At 36.5% G+C, this 21,660-nt stretch overlaps 2 protein-coding genes across 15 annotated transcripts in view; one reads left to right on the top strand and one right to left on the bottom strand.

Annotated features, from left to right (window-relative positions):
• The first annotated feature begins 622 nt into the window (after window positions 1-622).
• Window positions 623-21,660, top strand: part of LOC105835896 — a 115,950-nt gene continuing 94,912 nt past the window's right edge. The window contains 2 exon segments of the mRNA XM_028193669.2: window positions 623-1,084; window positions 1,207-1,359. The gene's annotated coding sequence lies outside the window, so the exon portion shown is untranslated.
• On the bottom strand, window positions 2,342-21,573 carry LOC105836750. 14 transcript variants are annotated; one of them, XR_003626605.2, is made up of 29 exons: window positions 21,312-21,573; window positions 17,781-18,112; window positions 17,262-17,422; window positions 17,071-17,174; window positions 16,276-16,863; window positions 16,086-16,201; window positions 15,697-15,803; window positions 14,891-15,236; window positions 14,529-14,806; window positions 13,983-14,223; window positions 13,650-13,880; window positions 12,878-13,285; window positions 12,538-12,741; window positions 11,940-12,339; window positions 11,573-11,820; window positions 11,112-11,387; window positions 10,822-11,021; window positions 10,237-10,534; window positions 9,766-9,916; window positions 9,490-9,655; window positions 9,247-9,400; window positions 8,940-9,118; window positions 8,083-8,512; window positions 7,677-7,756; window positions 6,967-7,152; window positions 5,279-5,370; window positions 3,897-4,016; window positions 3,631-3,685; window positions 3,221-3,301 (listed from the first exon to the last, which is right to left on the bottom strand). XR_003626605.2 is itself a non-coding variant. In XM_028193658.2 (27 exons), the coding sequence occupies exons 2-27, from the start codon at window positions 18,097-18,099 to the stop codon at window positions 3,153-3,155; spliced, it is 6,075 nt and encodes a 2,024-aa protein (XP_028049459.1). In that variant the 5' UTR covers window positions 18,100-18,112; window positions 21,312-21,573; the 3' UTR covers window positions 2,342-3,152. The 14 variants fall into 14 exon arrangements, 10 of the variants coding, with proteins under 10 accessions (XP_028049459.1, XP_028049463.1, XP_036139518.1 ...); XR_004962408.1 differs by lacking the exons at window positions 3,897-4,016; window positions 5,279-5,370 and adding an exon at window positions 4,622-4,761 and having other exon boundaries at window positions 3,216-3,301; XR_003626603.2 differs by lacking the exon at window positions 3,897-4,016 and having other exon boundaries at window positions 3,220-3,301.

The following is a 21,660-nucleotide window of genomic DNA, read 5'->3' as shown; positions in this document are numbered from 1 at the left end:
AGTAGCAGAAGTAGCGACAGCAATCGGTGAGTGAATTTTTATCAAATCAATTATCTGAATATATATCATGTATATGTAGTATTGCACATTTATAGAACACGATATGCACATTTGCATAAAACAGATTGAAAACATGAATGCATATAATTGTAAATTTTACGGGTATAGCATGAAACAAAACCAAATAAACGTGGACATAGCATAGAAGAAATCCAAAAAGTCATACACATTATCTACGGGATTCATAGATATTTGACTAGATAGTTCAATGTGCACATTTTGTGCACATAGAGGCGCTGATGGATGAAAACACCTAAAACGTAAACGACGCGATGACCTCATAACCGCTTTTCTCTGCGTAGCGCGATGTGTGCGTGAAGTGTGCTCGGACTTCGGGCTTGGAATAATCGCGAAGCACAAATTATATAATCAGAGATTGACCATGGTCGACCATGGCTGCGTTCCGTTTCACGTATGATGCGCATAATGCATGGTTCATCTTTGTTTAACGTCAGACAAACAACAAAGATGAACGATGCATTATGCGCATTATGCGTGAAACGGAATGCAGTTCATGATGCGGTTTCGTCAAAAAAAGAAGCGGGAGAAAAAGATGTAATTACTTTCTCATTCTCTTTCTCTTCTATCTTTATCTTATCTTTTTCTTGCATTCAAGAATAGCTGAAAAATGGTGGACCAATAAAAAGAGTACATAGCTTTTTCGTTACCAATCTCTCTGATTAGTGTCCCTCTAGTGACTTAAACTTTTATCACACTCTCCGGGGTCGCGGGTTGCAGCCCTGTTTCGAGATTGCGATTCTCGCAGCCGCGATTGCGATATTTGCGATAATCGGCGAGAGACTTACGTAGTGTTCGATCGGACGTATGTGGTGCGGATTCCCGCGGTATAATTTTCTTACGATACGAAGTCTTCCGATTATAATTTCGCTCGATTCATTTCTTCCGACGAATTCGGAAACTTGTCCGGCGTGAATCTTCGATGCTCGTTTATCGTCCGCGATACTTTTTTACGTTCATGAGATCGCGGTGGCGGCGACACGACAGTGTTTCCGAGGAGAAAGGGGTAATTGATTCTCGCATGTAATTTCGTTTCGTAGTTTTGTAGGCTAGATTCAGAATTTTAAGGCTGCGTTTCAAAATTTACACTGCTAGTATTAAACATAAATATATGTATATATTTTTTAGATTGTGGCGGAGTTGTGTGAACCGAGAGGAAAGATCTGAATTCGGAGGCTTATGCTTGGGACTATGAATTTTTTTCCTCGCTTTGCAACTTTTTTGCGGTATTTCCGTTGAAACGAAATGGCGGGAGAAGGAGCCGCGATGCCGGCAAGTGAGGTATGTATATTTTTATCAATTAGCAGAAGTGAGAGATAAGCGAAAGGCTCCTTTGAAATCGTTTAGTTACATGATCGCGATTATTAAACATCGCATCGTATCACGGTTCATAAAACGATATAAATTCCTCTCTCGCGATGATAATGCTCGATACTTTCTGTTAGCTCTTTGTTATATCGTGATTAAGGCAGTTTTTTATTTATATATAAACTTATAAATACGTGTCTCTATTACGACGCTGTACAGAAGTTGAATTGATTAATCCTTGGCTATAGGGTGAGGAATAAGAGGCTTGATTAATTTAATCAGCGATAATTTGGCTTGACGAACAATATTTATCGTAACACGAATAGAATTCTAGAAGAATATTATTCTTCTGTGTGATATATGGAAGCAAATTTGTTTCAGGAACAATGGATTATATGTATGTAGTTAACACGTTTGTTTTTGTTTAAACGATTGTCATCAAATGATTAAGTTAATCATAATTTGATCGAAATTGCTTTCAAAACTTCAATGTTTGACTTATTCTGAATAAGTAATGATAATTTCAAGCAATATCTGTATTATTTTATTAATGGACAAAGTTGTTGATTTTTTATTCCTTAATATATGGAAAAACATAGTTTACGAATTATAAATTATATAGCTAGAATTTGTTTTAAGCGATTTTTTAAAATGATTTTGTTGCTTGAATATGAATTAATCGAAGTTAGTTGTAATTTCTTTCGGTATGACTTCAACATATTCTGATTATCTCAATCAGTGATTTTATTCATCAAACGGTATCCATATTATCTTGTTAATGGATAAAATTATTAAATTTTTATTCTTTAATATATGGAAAAAATTAGCATTAAATTATATATAGTCAAAAATTTGTGATTTTATCAGTTGAATTAATGAAAGTCGAAGTCATTCGCATAATAATCTTTAATGGTATAAAATTCTGAAGGGGATGGGGAATAAAGAAAGAGTAGGCTTTTTATATTTTTTTGAGATTCTTCAAGAACGGAAAAACTGCTTTATGAACTCGCTCTTTACAATAAGAGATAAGAAATTATTATCCTACGGACTTACACGGTAATATTTTTTACAAGCACCTTCATAATATTGTATAGAACGATATATTTGAGCACGGCAGCTTTTTATCAGCTGCAAAGAGAACGTATCGCGTCCGTCACGATCACTAGTCACTATTGTTAAGCTCGTTATCACGTCTCGAATCTTTATTGTAGCAACTATAACGTCTTGTCACGAAGAAAATTCGCCGATCGTGAGACTGGTCCGAGCGAATTTCTTTTGATGAAACTATTTTTAGCTTATAGCCCGGTGTGAGCTATTAACACGAGCCTTTTGAGAAGCGAATAACTCTCTCTGTGATAATGAATGATGAACCGAAAATGGAAAATGTCAAATGTGTCAAGTGCATAAAATCGTTCTTTAACATTAAGTTAATTAATCAATAGATATTTTCTAATTATTGAAGCAAACGATTAATTATTCAAAAGTCTGAAAGATGTCTGAAATATATTCGAAATGTACAATGTCTTTCTGACATATCTTAGACTTTCGTGCTATTTGGATAATCTGACACGTTTCTTTTTGTTTTTTGATTTGTTTGATACAACGTCGTATATATATATATATATATTTGAAAAAATCATAAAGTGATATTTATGAATTTGGCACTCAACACGCTCGAGATTTTCCGATTTGATTGAGGAAAACGATTTGTTGTTCCTGTGGATATTCACAACAGTCCTTTAGAGCAAAGTACGGATGATCCACGATCAGTCCAGTGATAACATCGATTCGATAGAGGATCTATTCCTCGATGATAAGTTCGGACCACCGAGATAGCTCAATGGATTGCCGAAAGTTCGTTGGCCGTCCGGCAAGAAGATAGGAGACGTATTGAAAGTTATCGGCTTGCCTGGTACTAAAATAAAATAATCTTCGTAATTAACTCAGTAGATCACTCTTTCGAAATTATACGAACTTATTTTATGGCTATTTAAAAAGCAATCAAAAATATAATTTTATTCGTGCGGTAAAAGTTAAATTTGCGAGACAATAAATGAAATGTAAGAAAAATAAAATATAATTATATTTTGTAATTATTTTTTATAAAAAGAGATTAAAGTAAGACTAAAATAGAAATTTAATTTTTTTTTAGATTATTGTAATGAATAATTAAAAATTTATTTCAAACTTATTTAATTTTTTAAAATTAAAGCAGGATATTCTCTTCGTTTGTGTTATACTGACCCAAGTAGTTTCCTTGCATCTTCGATTGTCTTCCAATGTCTCCATCCACAGACGCCTAAACGAAGCGAAAGTTTGTTTTAAAGTACTCAACCTCTCGTATAGTACTGGTGAAAAACAACATAGATTCATTCTGTTTTCTTCAGTCTTTCTGGTTAGTGCAATGTATATGTAGCAAACACGCTCAGACACTTTGAAGGCTCGCCTCGTAGAGCTTCAGAAGTTTCTGCAGCTCAAAGCGTGCATGCGATGAAGTGAATGTTTCTCACGTGCCACCACGAATAAACGACATCAGGCCCGTTTCGACATCAGGCAATTTGGATTAATCTATGCACTCGTGCAGGTTTGCGATAATAGGCTTCGTCGATGTCTTCGTAGAGTCTTCGTACCTAAATCGATGATTGGTTTAACCTGGGAATGGCACTGGTTGTAATTTACATCATCGGGTTAGATCTCTCGATTCAAAAGTGTGAAAACAATTTTACTTGTCGTAAACAAATTGCGACGGTTATTTCTTTATGTGACATCCAAAAATAAACTTATATCAAATTATTTAGAGAACGGAATTTTATATTTCTCTTTGAATTTTATATTTTTTGAAAATTCAAGAGAAATTGAAGTGATTCTTCGATCATACTCCTCGGATCTTTAATAAATTCCTCTCGAGTATAATAAAAAGAATTAAATTATTATATCGGATCATCATGCACATGCTTATTTAGTAACGAGAGAAAATGTTGCTTACAAAACATGATTCATAAATAACGTGTAAAATACAACCTGTCGAATCGTTTGTTCATTCCCAGGGTTAAGAAGAGACTTTGTCATGAAGAAAGGCGGCGAACTTGCGAGAAGAAGCTTTGGCGGTGTAGGAAAGGCGTGAGAGATGGTTACAGCGATGCAACAAACTCGAGTTAATGGAAAAAATCGTATATTTCTTCTCTGTCGTTTTCGTCTGTATATAACATGCTATAAAATGTATCTCAAGACTCACGGATTAATGTCTAAGAATTGCTAATTGCTTCAGAAGAATATAAATCTTTTCGTCATTCCGATTAGGGGATGCATCGTAAACGTTCTTATTTAGAGAAGGATGAGGTACATTTGAACACGCATATCTGTTTCGTACGCCAGCTATGAATTGATGAATTGTTAATACAGCATTAATAAAATATTTAAAAAATGACAAAAATAAAAATTCAGAAATTGCCAAAAGTTTAAATCGTAAAATTCAAAACGCTAACAGTCCGCTAATTAAAGTGTCGGGATAATAAAATTTTTTGTATCAATTTCAGCCGTGACAAAACATTTTTCTGATTCATAAATAAATTGTAATCTTTTGTGTGTAATAGTTTATGTTTTACCTGTAGCCATTAAATAATCACAGTAATACTAATTAACTGTAGAACTACGATTATTTTATGATTACATGTAATGCTCAATCTATATTCTATAATATTATCCCAAAAAATTTTTTGTTAATTGCCAATGCATATGGAGAACTTTATTTAGATATAATTTTTATATCATTAACAATATTAAATTCTGCGATTTAGAGAAGAATGAAGGCTACGAAAAATGCAAATCAAGATGCGATTGTTGAGTTAACATTCGTATAGATTATCATCGACGTGCATGTGACACATCGTACCTCTATAATTCGCACGATGTTTTCGTTTCATCGGGTTTTAAAATGGAGTCTAACGGTATAACGCTCTCCTCAACATTAGACCAATCCCTGTGCTGAAAGTATGTCGGATATATTAAAGTCTGAGGTCGAGATCGGATTTTGGATGATTTCGGTATGCTTTGTGAATTTTATCGCATGATTATTTTGTGTGATCGCCACCAAAAGCACACAAACGTCACATTTTGTACGATTGTACGAAGCAGCGAAATCAAACTAAACAGCCTCGCGAGTGTACACAAAACAAACAAATTAGAATTATTATATAGAATTATTATATGTTACTAAAAATAATACAAAGTATTCTTAAAATTTCAAATTCGTGATATTCATTCATTGTCAGTATAATTTCAATATTAGAATAGTTTGCTTCCTTTTGTGTGTACACCGCAGCCATCGATGACAATAACATAAATTTATGCTGTGGTGACCTTTCTTTAGTAGACAATATTTCATTTTAATTTATTAAAAATAAAATTGATTTTTTCATAAATTTCTCAAAGTTATAAGTTTTTTTTATTCTCGATATTCGTTGTAGATTTACTTTCAATGTTATTTTGAATTCGTTATTGTTATTTTATATAGGCACTAGAGTCTTAAAATAGTCTTTTGTTCAAGCTAAGTACATATGGCTTCTCCTACAGCTAATCAATACTGGAAAAATACTGACGACGTGCTACATAAGAAACACAAATAGGTGCTTGACTATGACACTAAACTTTACATTACTCGAATGTCTTTCTCTCTCCGAATGTGGCTGTGAGCCAAACTTTCAATCAAATGTATACACTGATTTATGTGTAGCTAAATCATAAAATTAAATAAGTAAAACGCGTAGTTTATGAATTAGTGTTTACGTTGCAAAGTAAAGAATATGCGACAATTTCAAAGCAATTTATCAAATTTGCACTGACCAATTGTCATCGTTAGAAGAAAACGCATTATTTTACTACTATTTTATTTCTTAATAATGAACTTCTATTCCGCACGTAAAATGCGATTTTGAGCGGATAATTATGCGTGTGCTAGAACTAGTTATGAATGGCCAAGTATTACAGGCGCCTAACTCACAAATTTCCCGTTTAGATAAATATTAGAAATTTTTAGTTAAGCACCTTTGACATTAGCCATGTTACATTTCAACCACACTCAGCGATCTTGTTACGTACTCACAGTAAGTAGCTAAATCGTACCGTCGTAAAATTTACATGTGATTGTCATTTAAGAACGATCGCTTTATGCGATATTTACAATAGTTGAAACGCGCGACTGCTCTTGAACTTTTTAATTATTGTCGTCAGTCAGTTCAATTGTTCTTGAGCGCGATACGCGGACGCGACGCCGACGTAGCCTCTGCCTCGAGACTGGCGACTCACTTCGTCACCATTGACCAACTTCACCGTGACCTTCTCGGGCCGAACTCCTCCGCGCAGCTTTCTGAACTTGATTGGCGCGTTGAGGTCGAGACTCATCGGTCTCTTCGGCATGGTATTATTTGCTGCACTCTTCGTGTTATTTGGTTTCGGTATTATACGTTCGGTTTTGATCTCATTCAAACCCGTCACGGAAAAGTTTGTCTCGAGGAGGGCCTGCGTTTCGTCAGGGTCCAGTTCGTCAGTCAAAGAAGCTTTTCTTGCCGTCTTGTTTCTTACCGGCATAACTAGAAGCTCGCCATCTCGATCGTTATTCGTGTCCTTTTGCTCCTCTTGCTGATATTCCTGTGTTAGTTGATCTTTGTTTTCGTCTACCTCCGGATCCTGGGTGTCCTCTTCCTCTTCTTCTTCCTCTTCTTCCTCGCGTTCTTCTAGTTCGGGTTCTTCTGTTAGATCTTCCATTGACTATTGGAGAAAAACGAAATATTTAATAATTATTTGAATTATGGCAATATAAAAAATATTACGCTACGTTTATTGGGCATTGCGAAGAAAGCGTGAAGGATATGTGAATATATGCAAAAATCGTATTTGAGAAAGGTTGAAAATCATAATGGAAAAATTATCTCTGTTATTTTGATTTAATACTTTTATATTTTTTCATAATGCAATAAGTCGATAGATTGAATTGTAAATTTCGTGCGAAGTCAGAGGGAAGAACGATATACGCGCACTTTAAAGAAAAAGCAATCCAATCAATTTATTATTATTTTATGCGTTCAACGTGTGTGTGTGTGTGTGTGTGTGTGTGTGTGTGTGTGTGTGTGTGTGTGTGTGTGTGTGTGTGTGTTGTAGGAATGCCTCAGAACATGAATGAATGCAAATACAATAAATCAACCACAATTTCGACAAATTCATGCAAAGCCTTTTTGCAAGCTTGACAAAGCTAAATATGCATTTTTTAACGAAAAAAAAGAAAAAATCTTTACGAATGGGTTCGGTTTCACAGGTTTAATGACGATGCCTGTATTTACCCCTAGGAGCTCCTTTTTCTCTGGTTCTTCGTCTGCTGTAATGCATAAAATATCGATTAAATCTCGGTAAATAAAATTTTGTACATACATGATGTAAAACAAATGTGCATATTAGACATTCTTATACTTTTTTATTTTCCATTTTCAAGAATTTTAAATAAAAAATCTTTTCCTTTTTTTACGAACTCCATGCAATATTGATATGACAAATAGTGTTTTAAATATTTTATAGATGATAAGTGTAAGTTTAATATTTACTCTTAGACTTTATTCGAACGGAAATCGAAAGAAAAAGAAGCTATTCTTTCTCATATCAATTTCTTCATATTTTTTACCTACAAATTGAAATAGATTAGATTACCTTTAATGTGAACTTTTTTATCGTTCATTAACTCCTTGGGTTCTGAATTCGGCAGTGGTTTGTATTCTTTGGAATTGGGTACTTTTACGTGAGTTCCATTCGGCCTCTTGTCATCGTCCATCTTGAAGCCGACCGCTTTCACGCCAGACGCGGTGACCAGGGATTCCGTGTACTGTTGCGGCTGCCACCTCTGCGAACCGGAAGCGGTGGTCGCAACAGCTCCTGAGGCCGCGTCGCGACGTCGTCGACGATCCTTGCGCGCACTTCGCCACACCTCGTAAATGCACCCGATCACCGCGGCCACGAAGACGCAGCATAGAGCTATGAAGATATACGTTCCCGCGCCTTGCTCTTCCTGAGTAGCGCCCGAATATTGCGATTTATATAGGATTCTTTCCGGTGGATCCTCGACCCACGCTTTATCACGGCCCTTTAATGAAATATTTTCGCAATTTGGTATATCAATTATTTTTTGTGTCGATATAATAATTGAGAACAACTTGAGTTAATATATTGTATAATTATATATTTTAAAATATATCAATGGAGCGAATATTATCTAAAAATTTATCATCATAAAAAAATCAAATTATTTGAAATCCACAAAATACATAAATTTGCTACAATGTTTTGTTTAATATATAGTAAGATAACGAAATTTAGAGAGAACTTATGGCGAATTCGGTTGAATGCACCAGTGCATACTAAGTGCGCCCTCGTTTAATGCAGTTTAGTTTTTCCCATTCTGAATACAAGCCAACAGAATACGAAACATTAAACGAGGGCGCATTAGTGCGCACTGGTGCACCCAACCGAATTCGCCATTAATGAAATAATTAATTTCGAGTTTCTCTCACCACGCTGTCATTCTTTGGCGGTTCAAAACCACCTGGTTGAACATGGAAAACCGCGCATTGAGCACTTCTAACGCCGCCGGGTATCGTTGCTCGCACGGTCTCGCTGCCCTGTTTCGTAAATAGCATATATTCCTCTAACGGTTTCATGTCAGGGCCTCCATTGATAGATATCACGACGTCTAAAAGTATAATTTGTAACATTTGTCATGACTATAACTATGCTTTTTTGTTTAACGTAAGAGGGATGTAAATAATGCTAAGTGACACTTAAATTTAGTGATAGGCACAAAGAAATTCGGAAACTCACTGCTGAGACAACCGGTATATCCCTTATAAGCAGTAAATCGCGAATCGGTGGTATTCAATCCACCAAGCTGTATTTCCGTGGCACCCGGAGTTTCGTCCTCGTCTGGTATCGGTATTCCCGGAATTGGTAGCAATTGGACGGGTTCACGGTCAATCTAAAAATGTATACAAATTATATAAAAAATACAGCATTTTGTAGAAAATAAAAATCCTAAAGCAAAATATAAAAGAAAATATAACTAACTAAGAGAATGGCCGTGTTATTATCGCGAACGTAGTAGACGCTGTGACGTGCACCATTCAGGAAATTCCGATCGCTTAGGCGTACTCCAGCTGCCGAGCCGTCCCTGTCCTCTTCGAAGATTAGCTGTCCCTCGGACGTCAAGGCCACCAATAAGTAGTAGCTCCTTCTGGAAAAAAGTTCTTCGAAAGACATCCAGGACTCCAGGCGTCGGTGATTGATGTCGATACGGTCGAGTATTACACGGGGATTAAGAAAATATTAAGATCGATGCTTTACTTGTTGTCGGTTTGTACCAGCAGCAACGCGGTGGTACGCTGTCGCAGTTCGTTCGTTGAGAATGCCAGCTGTACTTTCACCTGATTCACCTCGCCCTCGAGTTCGAATTCGCGTTGAAGTACACTTTCCCCGCTGAAATCGGCGCCCTTTTCTAAATGATAAGAAAAGATCATTTTCATGTAGAGATATTAGAGTCTTCATTTTTCTTCAATAATTTTGTTTTGTTAAATAAAGTAATTTATTTTATACAAATAATCTTCTCGGATGTATGGTGAGGTGAATTTTTGTTTTTCCAGAAAGGATAATTTTTTAATTTTGAAATGTATCTAAAAATTATGCTTACAAATACATTTTTTAGTTTTACAATTTTAATTTTTTAAAATTTCGATTTTTTTAAATTTATACTTTCGCGTTAATCCAAGTTTGAAAAGTATATTTTTTTAATACAACAAATAATAACAAATAACTTACCATCGGCACAATGTTCGCCAAAATAGGACGTCAGCTCGCAGTTACAAGAAGATTCCTGCCTGCCGAAATCCTCTGTGCAGATTCCTAAATTTTTGCAGGGCATCGCGTCGCATTTCATTTGACAATTTGGCAGAACACCTTTACTCCCTTCATGATTCGCTTCACTGGCTAAGCTCGGTAGATCGACGAGATATTTGCCGATCATGAGTCCTCGCAAGCAACCAACGTATCCTTGAATTAAAGCGCCTTCCTTTCCGACTCTGAGCAGATTGTCAGGATCGAATCCTCCTAAATTTACCTAAATAGATATTCATTAATTTATTTAGGTATGTTTGTATGCACACACACTTTAGCTTTTATATATTCACTGATTATTTTATATATTATGTGCATCAGAAAATAATTCTAGGAAGTTATTTTTCATTTTATAATTATGCTTTATAAGCATATTTTCACTTTATAATATCCTAAGAAATATAATTTTTTTGGACTCTTTAACTTCTAGGCTCTTTAAATATCTGTCAGATTTTCTGTTATTGAGATTTTAGTTTGAAACGGAAGATTAATATTTGTTCCAAGACTTACTTGGAAATAATCAGTGGGAGGTGCTGGCGGCCGTTGCGGTGCGAGAACTTCTTTCTCTGAATTCGTCCAAGGCTTGTTTGAATATGTGTCTAGGAGTATCGGTGTCGCGTTCAATGTGACGTTATATTCGTTCACGAACAACGTAGTCCAATTCTCGCCTCGAATTATAGCTATTTGCACGGAGATTCCTGTGTTGACATCTGAAAAAAGGAATTATTGCTCTATAATTTTTAATATGCACCTCGCATATATGTATTTACTTACATATATATGGTGAGATTCTAACTTACGTGGATTTTCCACGGTGATATTCTTGATCTCATTGCCCGCGTTGAAAAGGTATACGATATTGGTACCGTTTGAGATGTAGAGATGTACAAAATTGTTCAAATGATCATTCGCATAAAGTATCAGAGAATGAGTATCATAAGTTCTTAAATTAATTAAAATATTTTCTAGTAGCATGCTTTTCAACTGCAATCTCTCCTCGTTGTCGTCCGACCCGAAGTAATTTTTTTTTAAGAACGCTTTTGGTGAGGTAAATGTTAAAGCTTTATTGTTGATATCTGAATTTGAAAATATTATTTTAATACTCTCTGCATATAATTGTATACAAAATTGAACAATGCGTTTCAATTTAAATCATTATTTATGAAGATTAAAAAAAAGTAAAATATACATATAATATCATATATATATTAAAAAGAAATTTCGAAATAATTTTTTCAAGTAATCGAGCAAAGTTACTTACTTGTCTCGCAATAAGTGCCTAAATGTGCCCATCGATTTTCGCATACGCATTCGAAATTACTCCACAACTCGACGCATTTGGCGCCGTTTTGACATTTATTAGGTTGACACGAAGGCTTACAGTCTTTAATGATTTCTGATAAATGTACCGACATATAACTGTGAATGTCTAATATTTCTCCGTTAACAACGAGACCACGGAAACAACCAATAAGGCCTTGTCGAACAGAAGAAGTTTTCAAATGCTCTCTGAAAATTGGAAGATAATTTGAATAAAGAGTTAACAACAAAAAAATATGTATATATAATTTATTATAATATTTCTTGTGATAATTATCAATTAATTATCCATTTGTGAAATTACTCACGCAGTAGCTCCGCCAATGAACATAGATCCCTCGAAGGGCCCAAATTCCTCTTCAGGAAACAAATCTACCATTCGAAAGTCAGTGTTGATCATAAATCTCACGTGATAATCATTGTAGTCAATCCAAATCTTCTGCCACTCGCCATTATTCAGTTTTCGTCGACTTTCTACTTGTAATTCGCGATTAGTACCGGTATTCAGAGTGAAATTAAAGGTCAACCGATATTCCGATGTTAGGGCGACCATGAAGGAAGGATAGTTACTCCGAATTGGCGGTTGATAGAGAAGAATAGCCTTCTCGCCTGTTGTTCGAAAACTGAAGGCTATGTCACCCTTTCTCCAACCAGGCACTTCGATGTATGATTGCGACGTCGTGAACGTTACCACGTATTTTTGTGTATCTAGAAATCATTATTAGTTAATTTTATAAATTCGATATTGCTTCCAAAAATGTTTTGTTATATATAGATATTATTCGTGACCTATGTAAAAGTGTGTACATATTAAAGATACTTTTTAAAATTAGATTAAAAGATATATTAGAAGATATTACGTATAGAAGATATAACTTCTATGTAAATCAGTGTATATTTACGTACTTGTTTCAACACATTCCAATGGCCCTAAGGTGATACGTCCCCGAGCATCTTCTTCGAGATCTCTTTGTTGCAAGAACACCATTCCGGTGATGCCTAAGGAATCAGGTGTTTCGTAATATCCCTCATCTGACAACCATTTTCCGGCGTTTCCAGTAGACACATCGCAATTGCAGCTCAAGTTGGAATTCACGCATGTTCTGTTCACTAAAGTAAAATTAATAAATAATAACCTTTGCGAGACAACGATTAAATCTTTGCAAACACAAATTTTTTTAAAATTTATTGCCGTAAGTCGCACTTAGAATAAAATTCATAATAAAATTCATAAGGAAGAACTTACTTCCACAAGGACAGGATCCACGATTGACGTTGCCGATATAATCGACAGTGGTACCTTTGGAACCTAAGAACCACGTAGCGCTATGCAAGTCCAAGGGTGCCTTGTAACAATCGTACTTTACATATTGACTGCAATAAAGCGAGTGCGAGATCAATTCTTGCAGCATTTCGGCGGTGAACTGCCTATACTTGATATTGAAGGAGAAGTCGCTCTCGGTGATAGATCTGACGTCCACTTGGGAGGGTAGATTGTGTTCGACAATCGTTTTAGTCGAATCTTCGATCGATTGAAATTCGCACTTTACCAAGGCAGGCGGAAATCTACCGTTTCCATCGATGTCGATTTTATAAACGTCATCTTGCGTGTATCCCAAAAGAGCCAATTCTTCACAGGTTTTTCTGTATTGTGCTGAAAAGCGATATAAGAATTAAATTTAAATGTTATAATGATATGAATAATTATTTTAATTTTTTATTTGTAGTAAATTTTAATTAATTTGTTATATAACAAGAAAACTATTACGTAAAAGTATTATTAACTTTTAAAGAGAACAAATTTTTTATCGTAATTTTAAAGTTCTAAATTGAATTAATGTATAATACATATATCGTAATCATTTTAAAAATTACATATAATTAATCAAATTGGCTAACAGTATTTTCAAAGGATTAATTTATTTATCTTTCTGGAAAAGGATTTTATAAAAATGATACTTTTTTGTTTTTAGTAATGACACTGATATTGTTAAATTATTTATCATAATTTATCTTACCAAAATGGCAGTTCTTTCCAATATATCCCGTATCTGTGCAATCACATGTGATCCTATCTTCCTTGACCGAGCATTTACCGCCATGTTCACAAGTGTTCGGCCTCTTGCACGGATCCACAAATTGACAATTGTCTAAAGCGACTTCTCCGACTACTCTTTCGGTATTAATTACGTGTCTAGGTTCGATTCTTTGACCATTCACTCGTATCTCACGCATACATCCTACTAGACCTAAATTATCCAAGAAGATTATTTTCCTTATTATATGTATGTACATATATTGGAATTCTCTCTCTCTTAATCTTTCAAATTTAATATCAAATCTCTACTTACCCGCATTACTTTTACCACTTCCTATAATGACTTTATCTCCCAACTCAAATGCCATAGCGAAGAGCTTGCTCTGTTTATTTCTGTAATCGAGGAGGATGTTAAGTTCACCTTTTGTATAATTAAGCTCAACTGCGTGCCAAGAAGTATTGTAAGGCGGAAACTTCACGGAAGTTGATACCGTAATGTTTTCCGTTAAAACTGGTACCAGTTGGAAACGAATTTCGTCATTGACTTGACGTAACTGTAATTATAGGGAAAAATATATAAAAAAAGATCGATTTTATTGCAGTCTCTACAAATTTAGCTATAGACAGACGGAAAATAATATTATGTTGGACCATCAAAATAATAATGTCAGACGCTCAAGCATAATAATATTGCTGCAAAAAGTTTTGACATTCTAGCAAGCATTGTATTTTAGCTTAAAAAATATTTAATATAATTTTTTAAACAGTTTAACATGATTATTTTCGGATCTGTATTTCAGTAGAATTGTTCTGTGTAAGAATGTAAAAAAAAGAATAATATATGAAAGTATTCATATACCTCCCAGTAACCAACACCGCGACTGCTCTTAACATCTCCTGAAGCGACAATCGCGATTGGCTTTGAGCTTTTGAAATCGAAGTTTAACTTCAGCGAATTAGTTCGCTCGATCGGCCACCAGATATGACTTCCCGCGAAAGGATACGTGATCGGAATGACTTCGACATCGGCTTCGTAGTATTCCGGTTCCAACACACCGATGTAGTGCACCATAGGGTTAGAGCGCTTCAATTCGTATATAATTGATTTGTCGTTGAAAAACACATACTTCAGGGAACCTGGCAAAATGCAAAATTGTATCAAATGAACAGAATTGCCTGTCCAATAATTAGCGTCGGATATTGTTAATAGTTTTATCAAACCTGCAAAATTATTGTGCGACAGGAGACCCTTCTTTTTGTGGAGCTCCGGACCACCACCGATGTATATTTCCGGATCGATAATCATATTCCAATTTTCTCCCGGTATTTCTAGTACCTTGACCTCGTCGTCTAAACTGACGAAGACGGAGGATCCGTTATGGAATATGGTCAAGTTATTCCAATGATCCGACGTGACGTAATCGCCCAACGTGGTGGAGATCTTCGAATTATGTCCGAAATCGAGTTCAACGTGAACCGATTCGTTTATAATGGAAGCTGCAATGTAATGCGGCGTGCCGTCGATTTCACCAGAAGCATAAAACAAGACAGAATTGTCCCATTTTGTCTGAAATTGACCGAATTTAATTACAAACTAGATTTCTACGATCTTTTTAACTGATATATTATGCATAGTATTTTTAATATTTTAAATTGTAACATAATTTGTTATAATAATTTAATTCTGTTCTCTGTATATCTTTTTCTTTCTGTGACGGGAAAAGTATTCAGTGACAATAATTGCATACTGCAGCGTGTGACAAATTTCATTGTGTCCGCACAATGACCCACTACGATACAATTTGAGAAGTGGAACTCGACACTCTCTCGAGAAGTTTCCACGGTGAATTTTTCGTCATAGAGAAGGAGAGAGTGGTGGATAAAAGCAGCTGCTCGTGAAAATACTAAACGCGCCCCTCTCGACTCCGACAAAGAGAAATAGCGTCTCGCTATAATGAATCAATGAGCCCGCGACAAGGGAGAGGAACACGACGGTCCCATTACAATAAGCGCCCGTGGTCAAATACCTTAAAAGCGAGGCTGATCCTGTTGACAGACGAGTGAACACGATCCTTCCAATCGTACACGCGAAAGGACACGTATGAGGAGCCTCTAAGCGTCAGTATGGTCGCGGCTGAAAAATGATGTTACATTTCAAACTCCATTAGTCTTGTATTGGAATATCCGGACCCTTTTAGACGCGCATAAAAGTCCTATCTCTATTTTCTGGGACTAATACAATTTATATAGGATATTTATCGTTTCTACGTGATAGAATATTTGTCTGATAATAAACGCTAACAAGCGTTGTAAGAGTCTCAAATTAAATCTCTTAACTTAATTGTTAATTATTTGATATAAAAATATTAATACATATATTCTAACGAAAGGTATTAAATTCAATTACTTTACGTACTGTACACATCGCAACGTTCACCCTCATAATTCGTGCCGAAACAGTCACACGTCAGACTATTATAGTGATTCACACATTGATCGGGGACGAAGCACAAGTTCTCTCGTGTCCTGCACCTAAATTGGAATCGAAGATTCGTGCCATTACTTTATATAGATTCTCTTCTGTCTTTTTTAAGAAAATGACATACTTATCGATACATCCTTCCTTAACATTCTCATGCTTGGTCGCGATTAGTGGTCGAATGGGCAGTAGATCGCTGGCGGATTTGCCGGAACTCAGAACCATATCCCTGATACAGCCGACAAAGGATTCTATTATGTATTTCACTCCATGCAATCGTTCTTCGGAACTCAGTCCTGTCAAAATAAAGTGAAAATAAGTGATAAAGAAACAAAAAATTCCGTGGGGAAGAAATCTCTCACCTCCGATAAGGACTACCGAGGCCAGTTCTTCGGATACTCCGTAATTAACGATGCGCTCTAAAACTTTTAGAGTAGTCTCGGCTTGTTTATCGTCGACCCTGGCGATTAACTTTGCCCCGTGCACGTCGATCCTCACGAGAACGCTGTGCCACTCGTCTCTGTTAAGTCCTTGACCGACTATTAAACTAGTCGACTGTTTGCCGAATACATGAACAACTTTTAACTGACCCTTCTCTACTATCACATAAAGGGCATAAGGGTCGAGGCTCTCTGGGCGATCTTTGACACTGTGATAAACTAGCAAACCGTGTGGAAGCTTGGTGCGGAACTTGAAGGATATCTCGCGACATAATCTGAATATATTAAATTGAATGAATTAAATATATTAAGTAACATTGTTCGAAGCAGAGTGTAAAACATTATTTTCTATAATTAAAATTATACAATAACTATGACTTTTAAGAAAATAATAAACTTATTAAATGTCACGTCGTAATATATTTTATTTCGCAAATTGAAGGATTTAATATTCAGTAGGCAATTCAAATTATTATGTTCACCTCAACTGGAAGGTTTTGATGCCAGGGCCGTCGAGCTGGATGAAAGTATTACTTTGTGCGAACATGAACGTTTTCTCGTGACCAGATTCCATGAAAGTCAATTCCTTCGGTAAAAATCACACGATAGAAATCATATTCCTGGCTTGCGTAAAAAACAACATGTATTCATATGAATTGACGACTGTCTCTACCTTTCCTCGTAGGTGCTTTGGCACCGGCGGTTTCGTTGGTTTCGGGGGTGTAAAGGTCGGTCGTGGCGTGCTACTGGTGGTCGACGGTGGAGTGCTCATTGTCGTGGTGCTCGTTGCCACAAATACGTTGCCCTTTGTTACAAGATAAGGCGGTAGCGTATCTAAAAATAATTAATAAATCCGTAGCATTTTTTTTCAATCTTCATTAAATATGATCTACATAGGATTTTTATATAGAATCTCTATTCTTACGTTTTCTTCTATTTTAATTAACAATTAGATATGTTAAATTTATATAAAATTTATATATTATTAAACATGTCTTTTATAAATCTTTAATTTTTAAAAATTAGCTTATTATTTTGTCATGTTACTTCATTTTTTCAATGCAAAATATATTTGTTTTAATATATATTTAATTATTCTTTTGGATTCTATACCTACATTTTTTCTTTTACAATTGATTATATTATATCAATTATTGTGAACTTTTAATAAATGTGAGGGGAAATATCTTACGATCGGCACCACCGACGCAATAATGGAGGCACTCCGCCTCTGAATTAAATCGATTTTCATTTCCCAAACAACCGCCGTAAGGAAAAGTTCGGCATTTTCCTTCGGCCTTGTTGAAGGTCCATTTGTGTACGTAGTGCTTGCAGGGTCCCGGTTCTGTCTTGACAAGACATCTGTCGGGCAGAATCCTTTTGGTCGTAGTAAATTCTTCGGTTTCTTCGATTATATCTGTTTTTGGCGAATCCGTCTGATTCGCCGGCATCTTCGCGACTACGTTGAGCAGGACAAGGATCCCGAGGATCCTTTTGTCGCGGTAGATCATCGTTCCTCATTCGCTGAAAGAGCAATTCAATTTCCTAAAAGATTTAATAAGATTTTCGCAAATAGCAGTAATATAATAGATTCATTTAAATTTAATTATCGAGTTGCGCTTTTAATAGGTACACGTATACTATTTTATATAGGCAGATAGTAATTCTTATAGCATTAATAAGTAGTCGAATATATATAGATATTTAATTATTAGGGACACGTATGTATTTATTATCAATTCTCTAATTATATTCTGTTAATGAATCACAAGTTACCTCTAATTGTTATAACTCGATAAATCGGTCTAATTAAATTGAACTCAAGAACAATCATATTTTTACGATAGTTTGATACGCAGTGATAAAGAGAAGTTTTATTTGCAGTCTTATTTGATAAGATTCAAAATGGTGCCGAGATCCAAAGGTATTATTAAACCTAATTGATTTCATTAATTCCATTCTTCGAGAACGCGCCCCCATTCTTATACGGAAATAAAAATATCAAACATCTTTCGTCCTGCTTATATTGGTGCTTTTCCTCGCTTAGAGCGCGATGCAATCGATTAAGTCGGCAGCGGCACGGGGAGACCGATTAGGATCAAGTCTGACGCGTTTTCATGCTCGGGAGCTGCTGTTCGCTCACCTCGCGCGCTTACTTAAGCGCGCTTTTACGATTCAGGCCACGTGGGACACCCACGCTACCTTCCATAAAGCGCTTAAAACCCGCTCGTCCTTCCGGTGCGTCTCGTTTAAGGCTACCTCAACGCGGCCCGATGGCAGATGCAATTTTACGATTGTGCAGTTGCCGCTTTCAAATTTACGACTTCCCCTCACGCGTCGCGATCCAGGTATTGGCCCTAGGAGAGGAGGATCCTCATATGAATGATGCAACGAGCGGTACATCCGACGCGACCGGTTAAACCCCGTCGCTACCGTTTCGATACGATCTTTCATTTTTTCTCTCTCGGAGGAGTATCTTGCGCTTACATCTAACCGAAAGGGAGCTCCGAAGTAGGAGTCAAAGTGCACACCGGTACGAGGCCATGAACCGGACCCTCGGCCCGATGAAACGCGATACGCCGGACCCGATACGCCTTTGACAATAAAGCGTATCAGCATACGCGAGACGAAATAAAGCGTTAATTTAACGCTAACATAATACGCTACGATGAGTAGAATAATCTGACCGAGGCACAGACGTCGCCCGTGGTTTTTCCTTTCGAACATCATTGGAGTATCTCTCTAGGAGTCTCTTGCAATTATCTCTTTCACGGGGTCAATTGGGTTTGATCTACGAAAGAAAGATACGCGTCGCGCTCGTTCGTCCGGCATGGATAATCACCGGGCCGGCACTTCCCGTTCGGATTCGCCTTTAATGGGACTCCTCGGGAACGCGTACGCGCGCACGCACCTTGGTGAACGGCGAACGCTCTTTGCTCTACGGCGAACGCCTTCGCTCGCGCACCGTTGCGTCCGTCCGCGAAATTGCCCCGTCGCAATTTATCGAGTCAGTAAATAGCGCATCTCCGACTCGAACTTCGACGTCCGTCGGAGCGAGACGCATGCAATGACCTTGACGGATAACGAGGACCATAGGAAAAGAGCCTCCACCGGTTATACCGTGCTCAAATTGCGACAATTGCGAGATCGGGACGGAGAGATCGTTCTCTTATTATTATTATTTTTTAATTCGTCATATCTTGATCGTGATAGCCTCCCCGTCGTAACGATCACCGTCGAGTTTCTCTTGCTCTCTTTCTCTCTGCGACGGTGTCTGTACGCGTTTCGCGCAACGCCCCAGTTAATTAGAAGACCTATCATACGTCATCTGAAATTTCATGCCGCGGCAAAGAATCTCGTGCTCATGACCACGAAGACATCACCGCGACTCGCGACAGCGGTCCGCGATAGCATCTGGTCTTTTCGACGGATGCTTTTCGATCACGCACAGTTCTTACACAATCTTTTGCAGAACAAGAAATACTCAAATGTTTAAGATATTAATGCATGATGATTTGTTGTATCATATTTCTTTTTTCAAAGACGAGACATGTAGAATGCGGTACGAAATATTTAAAAAGAATATATATCTCGTGACAAACTTTTATTTAAAAAATTATAAGTAATATAAAAATGGATGTTTACATGATTTATTTGCCAGAGATAGATAAAAATTCAATCAATTTTCTATTTACGAAATTATTACGAAATATTAAAAAATATGTGATGTTTTAAATTCTATATACGACATTTTAATACTCATTTTATTAAGAAACAAGCAAAATAATATTGATGCTTATTCTTGATTTACATTAGAATTTTTAAATATATAGTAGACATATGAGAAATGATTCGTTTAACAGGCTTAAATTAATAAAATTGAATTTCTCAGCGTAATTTTTGTCGTTATTTTTTTAGATCCTTTGAGATCTCGATAATAAAATATATTAAGATAGTAAATTACTCTGTAAGTTCCACTTATAGATATTACTTTGTTGTTAGAATCAATGTCACTATGGTGATCTTGTCTGTTAAAGCTATTAATATCATTATGCATATTGATCGTATTGACAAACGCAACGTGTAGACTTTGCATATGATGCTCATTTGGTAATTTATTCTTTGCTTTGATTGCTAGTTCGTTATAGTGTTTAATCTGTTGTTTCATATAGATTATAAATTTGTTTAGAAATAGATATCAGAATCAGGATAAACATGATCATAAATTAACTTCTATTTATAATTGCCTTTCAATATCCACGAGTATGATCATTCTAATTAATCTTAGGATTTATTTATCTAACATTAATTCTAATTAATCGTCTCTATCTTTTTTTACTTTATGTAATTAATTATAGAAAAGCACAACTAATGCAATAATTGTAAGAAAATTTTGAAATATTTAAGACATACACAATGAGAAAAGAGAAAATGAATTAATTCTGATCAGCATCAATATTAATTCAGAAAATCTCGGAGGCTGCATAGAAAAAAAAAAGAGATTAAACACATTATTGCCAAGTAAAGACATATCAGATTATCGATGTAAGTTTTTTTTTTTTTTTTCAAAGCTGTGATTTCTCAGCAAGGTGACCTCGAAGCGTTATCATCTCGCGTCAGTGACGCGGATCCTTGAACCCCTGAAGAAAACTTGGTATTCGTTTATCCGAGCGTTTTAAACTCTAGCGGGCTTTGCGCCGTGCGAACACACGAATCTGCGTACCTTCGTTCGTCGTGGTCCAGATGAGATCGCGGGCTCTCGGTACAGGCCGCGGGGCAGGATGTGACGTCAGAAGGCCCCCGCTGGGCTGAGCACCGTCCGACGGACGGCGACGGCTGCGAGTCAATTGTCTTCTTTCACACTGACACACTGGCCAAATCCCCGCGCATCGACACGGCCAGTCACAAGTATTCGCACGCACGCACACCGCGTGCACACACACATACGCACACACACACACACACACTCTTTCGAGGTTCGCGCCTCCTCCTCCTCCTCCTTCTCCTCCTCTTCTTCCTCCTCCTCCTCCTCCTCCACCACCTCCTCTTTGTCCTCTTCCTCCTCCGGACTC

This window comes from Monomorium pharaonis, chromosome 3 (assembly GCF_013373865.1).
Source record: "Monomorium pharaonis isolate MP-MQ-018 chromosome 3, ASM1337386v2, whole genome shotgun sequence".
Lineage (NCBI taxonomy): Eukaryota > Metazoa > Arthropoda > Insecta > Hymenoptera > Formicidae > Monomorium > Monomorium pharaonis.
The sequence above is the reverse complement of the archived record's forward strand: the minus strand, read 5'-3'. Positions and strand labels throughout refer to the sequence as shown.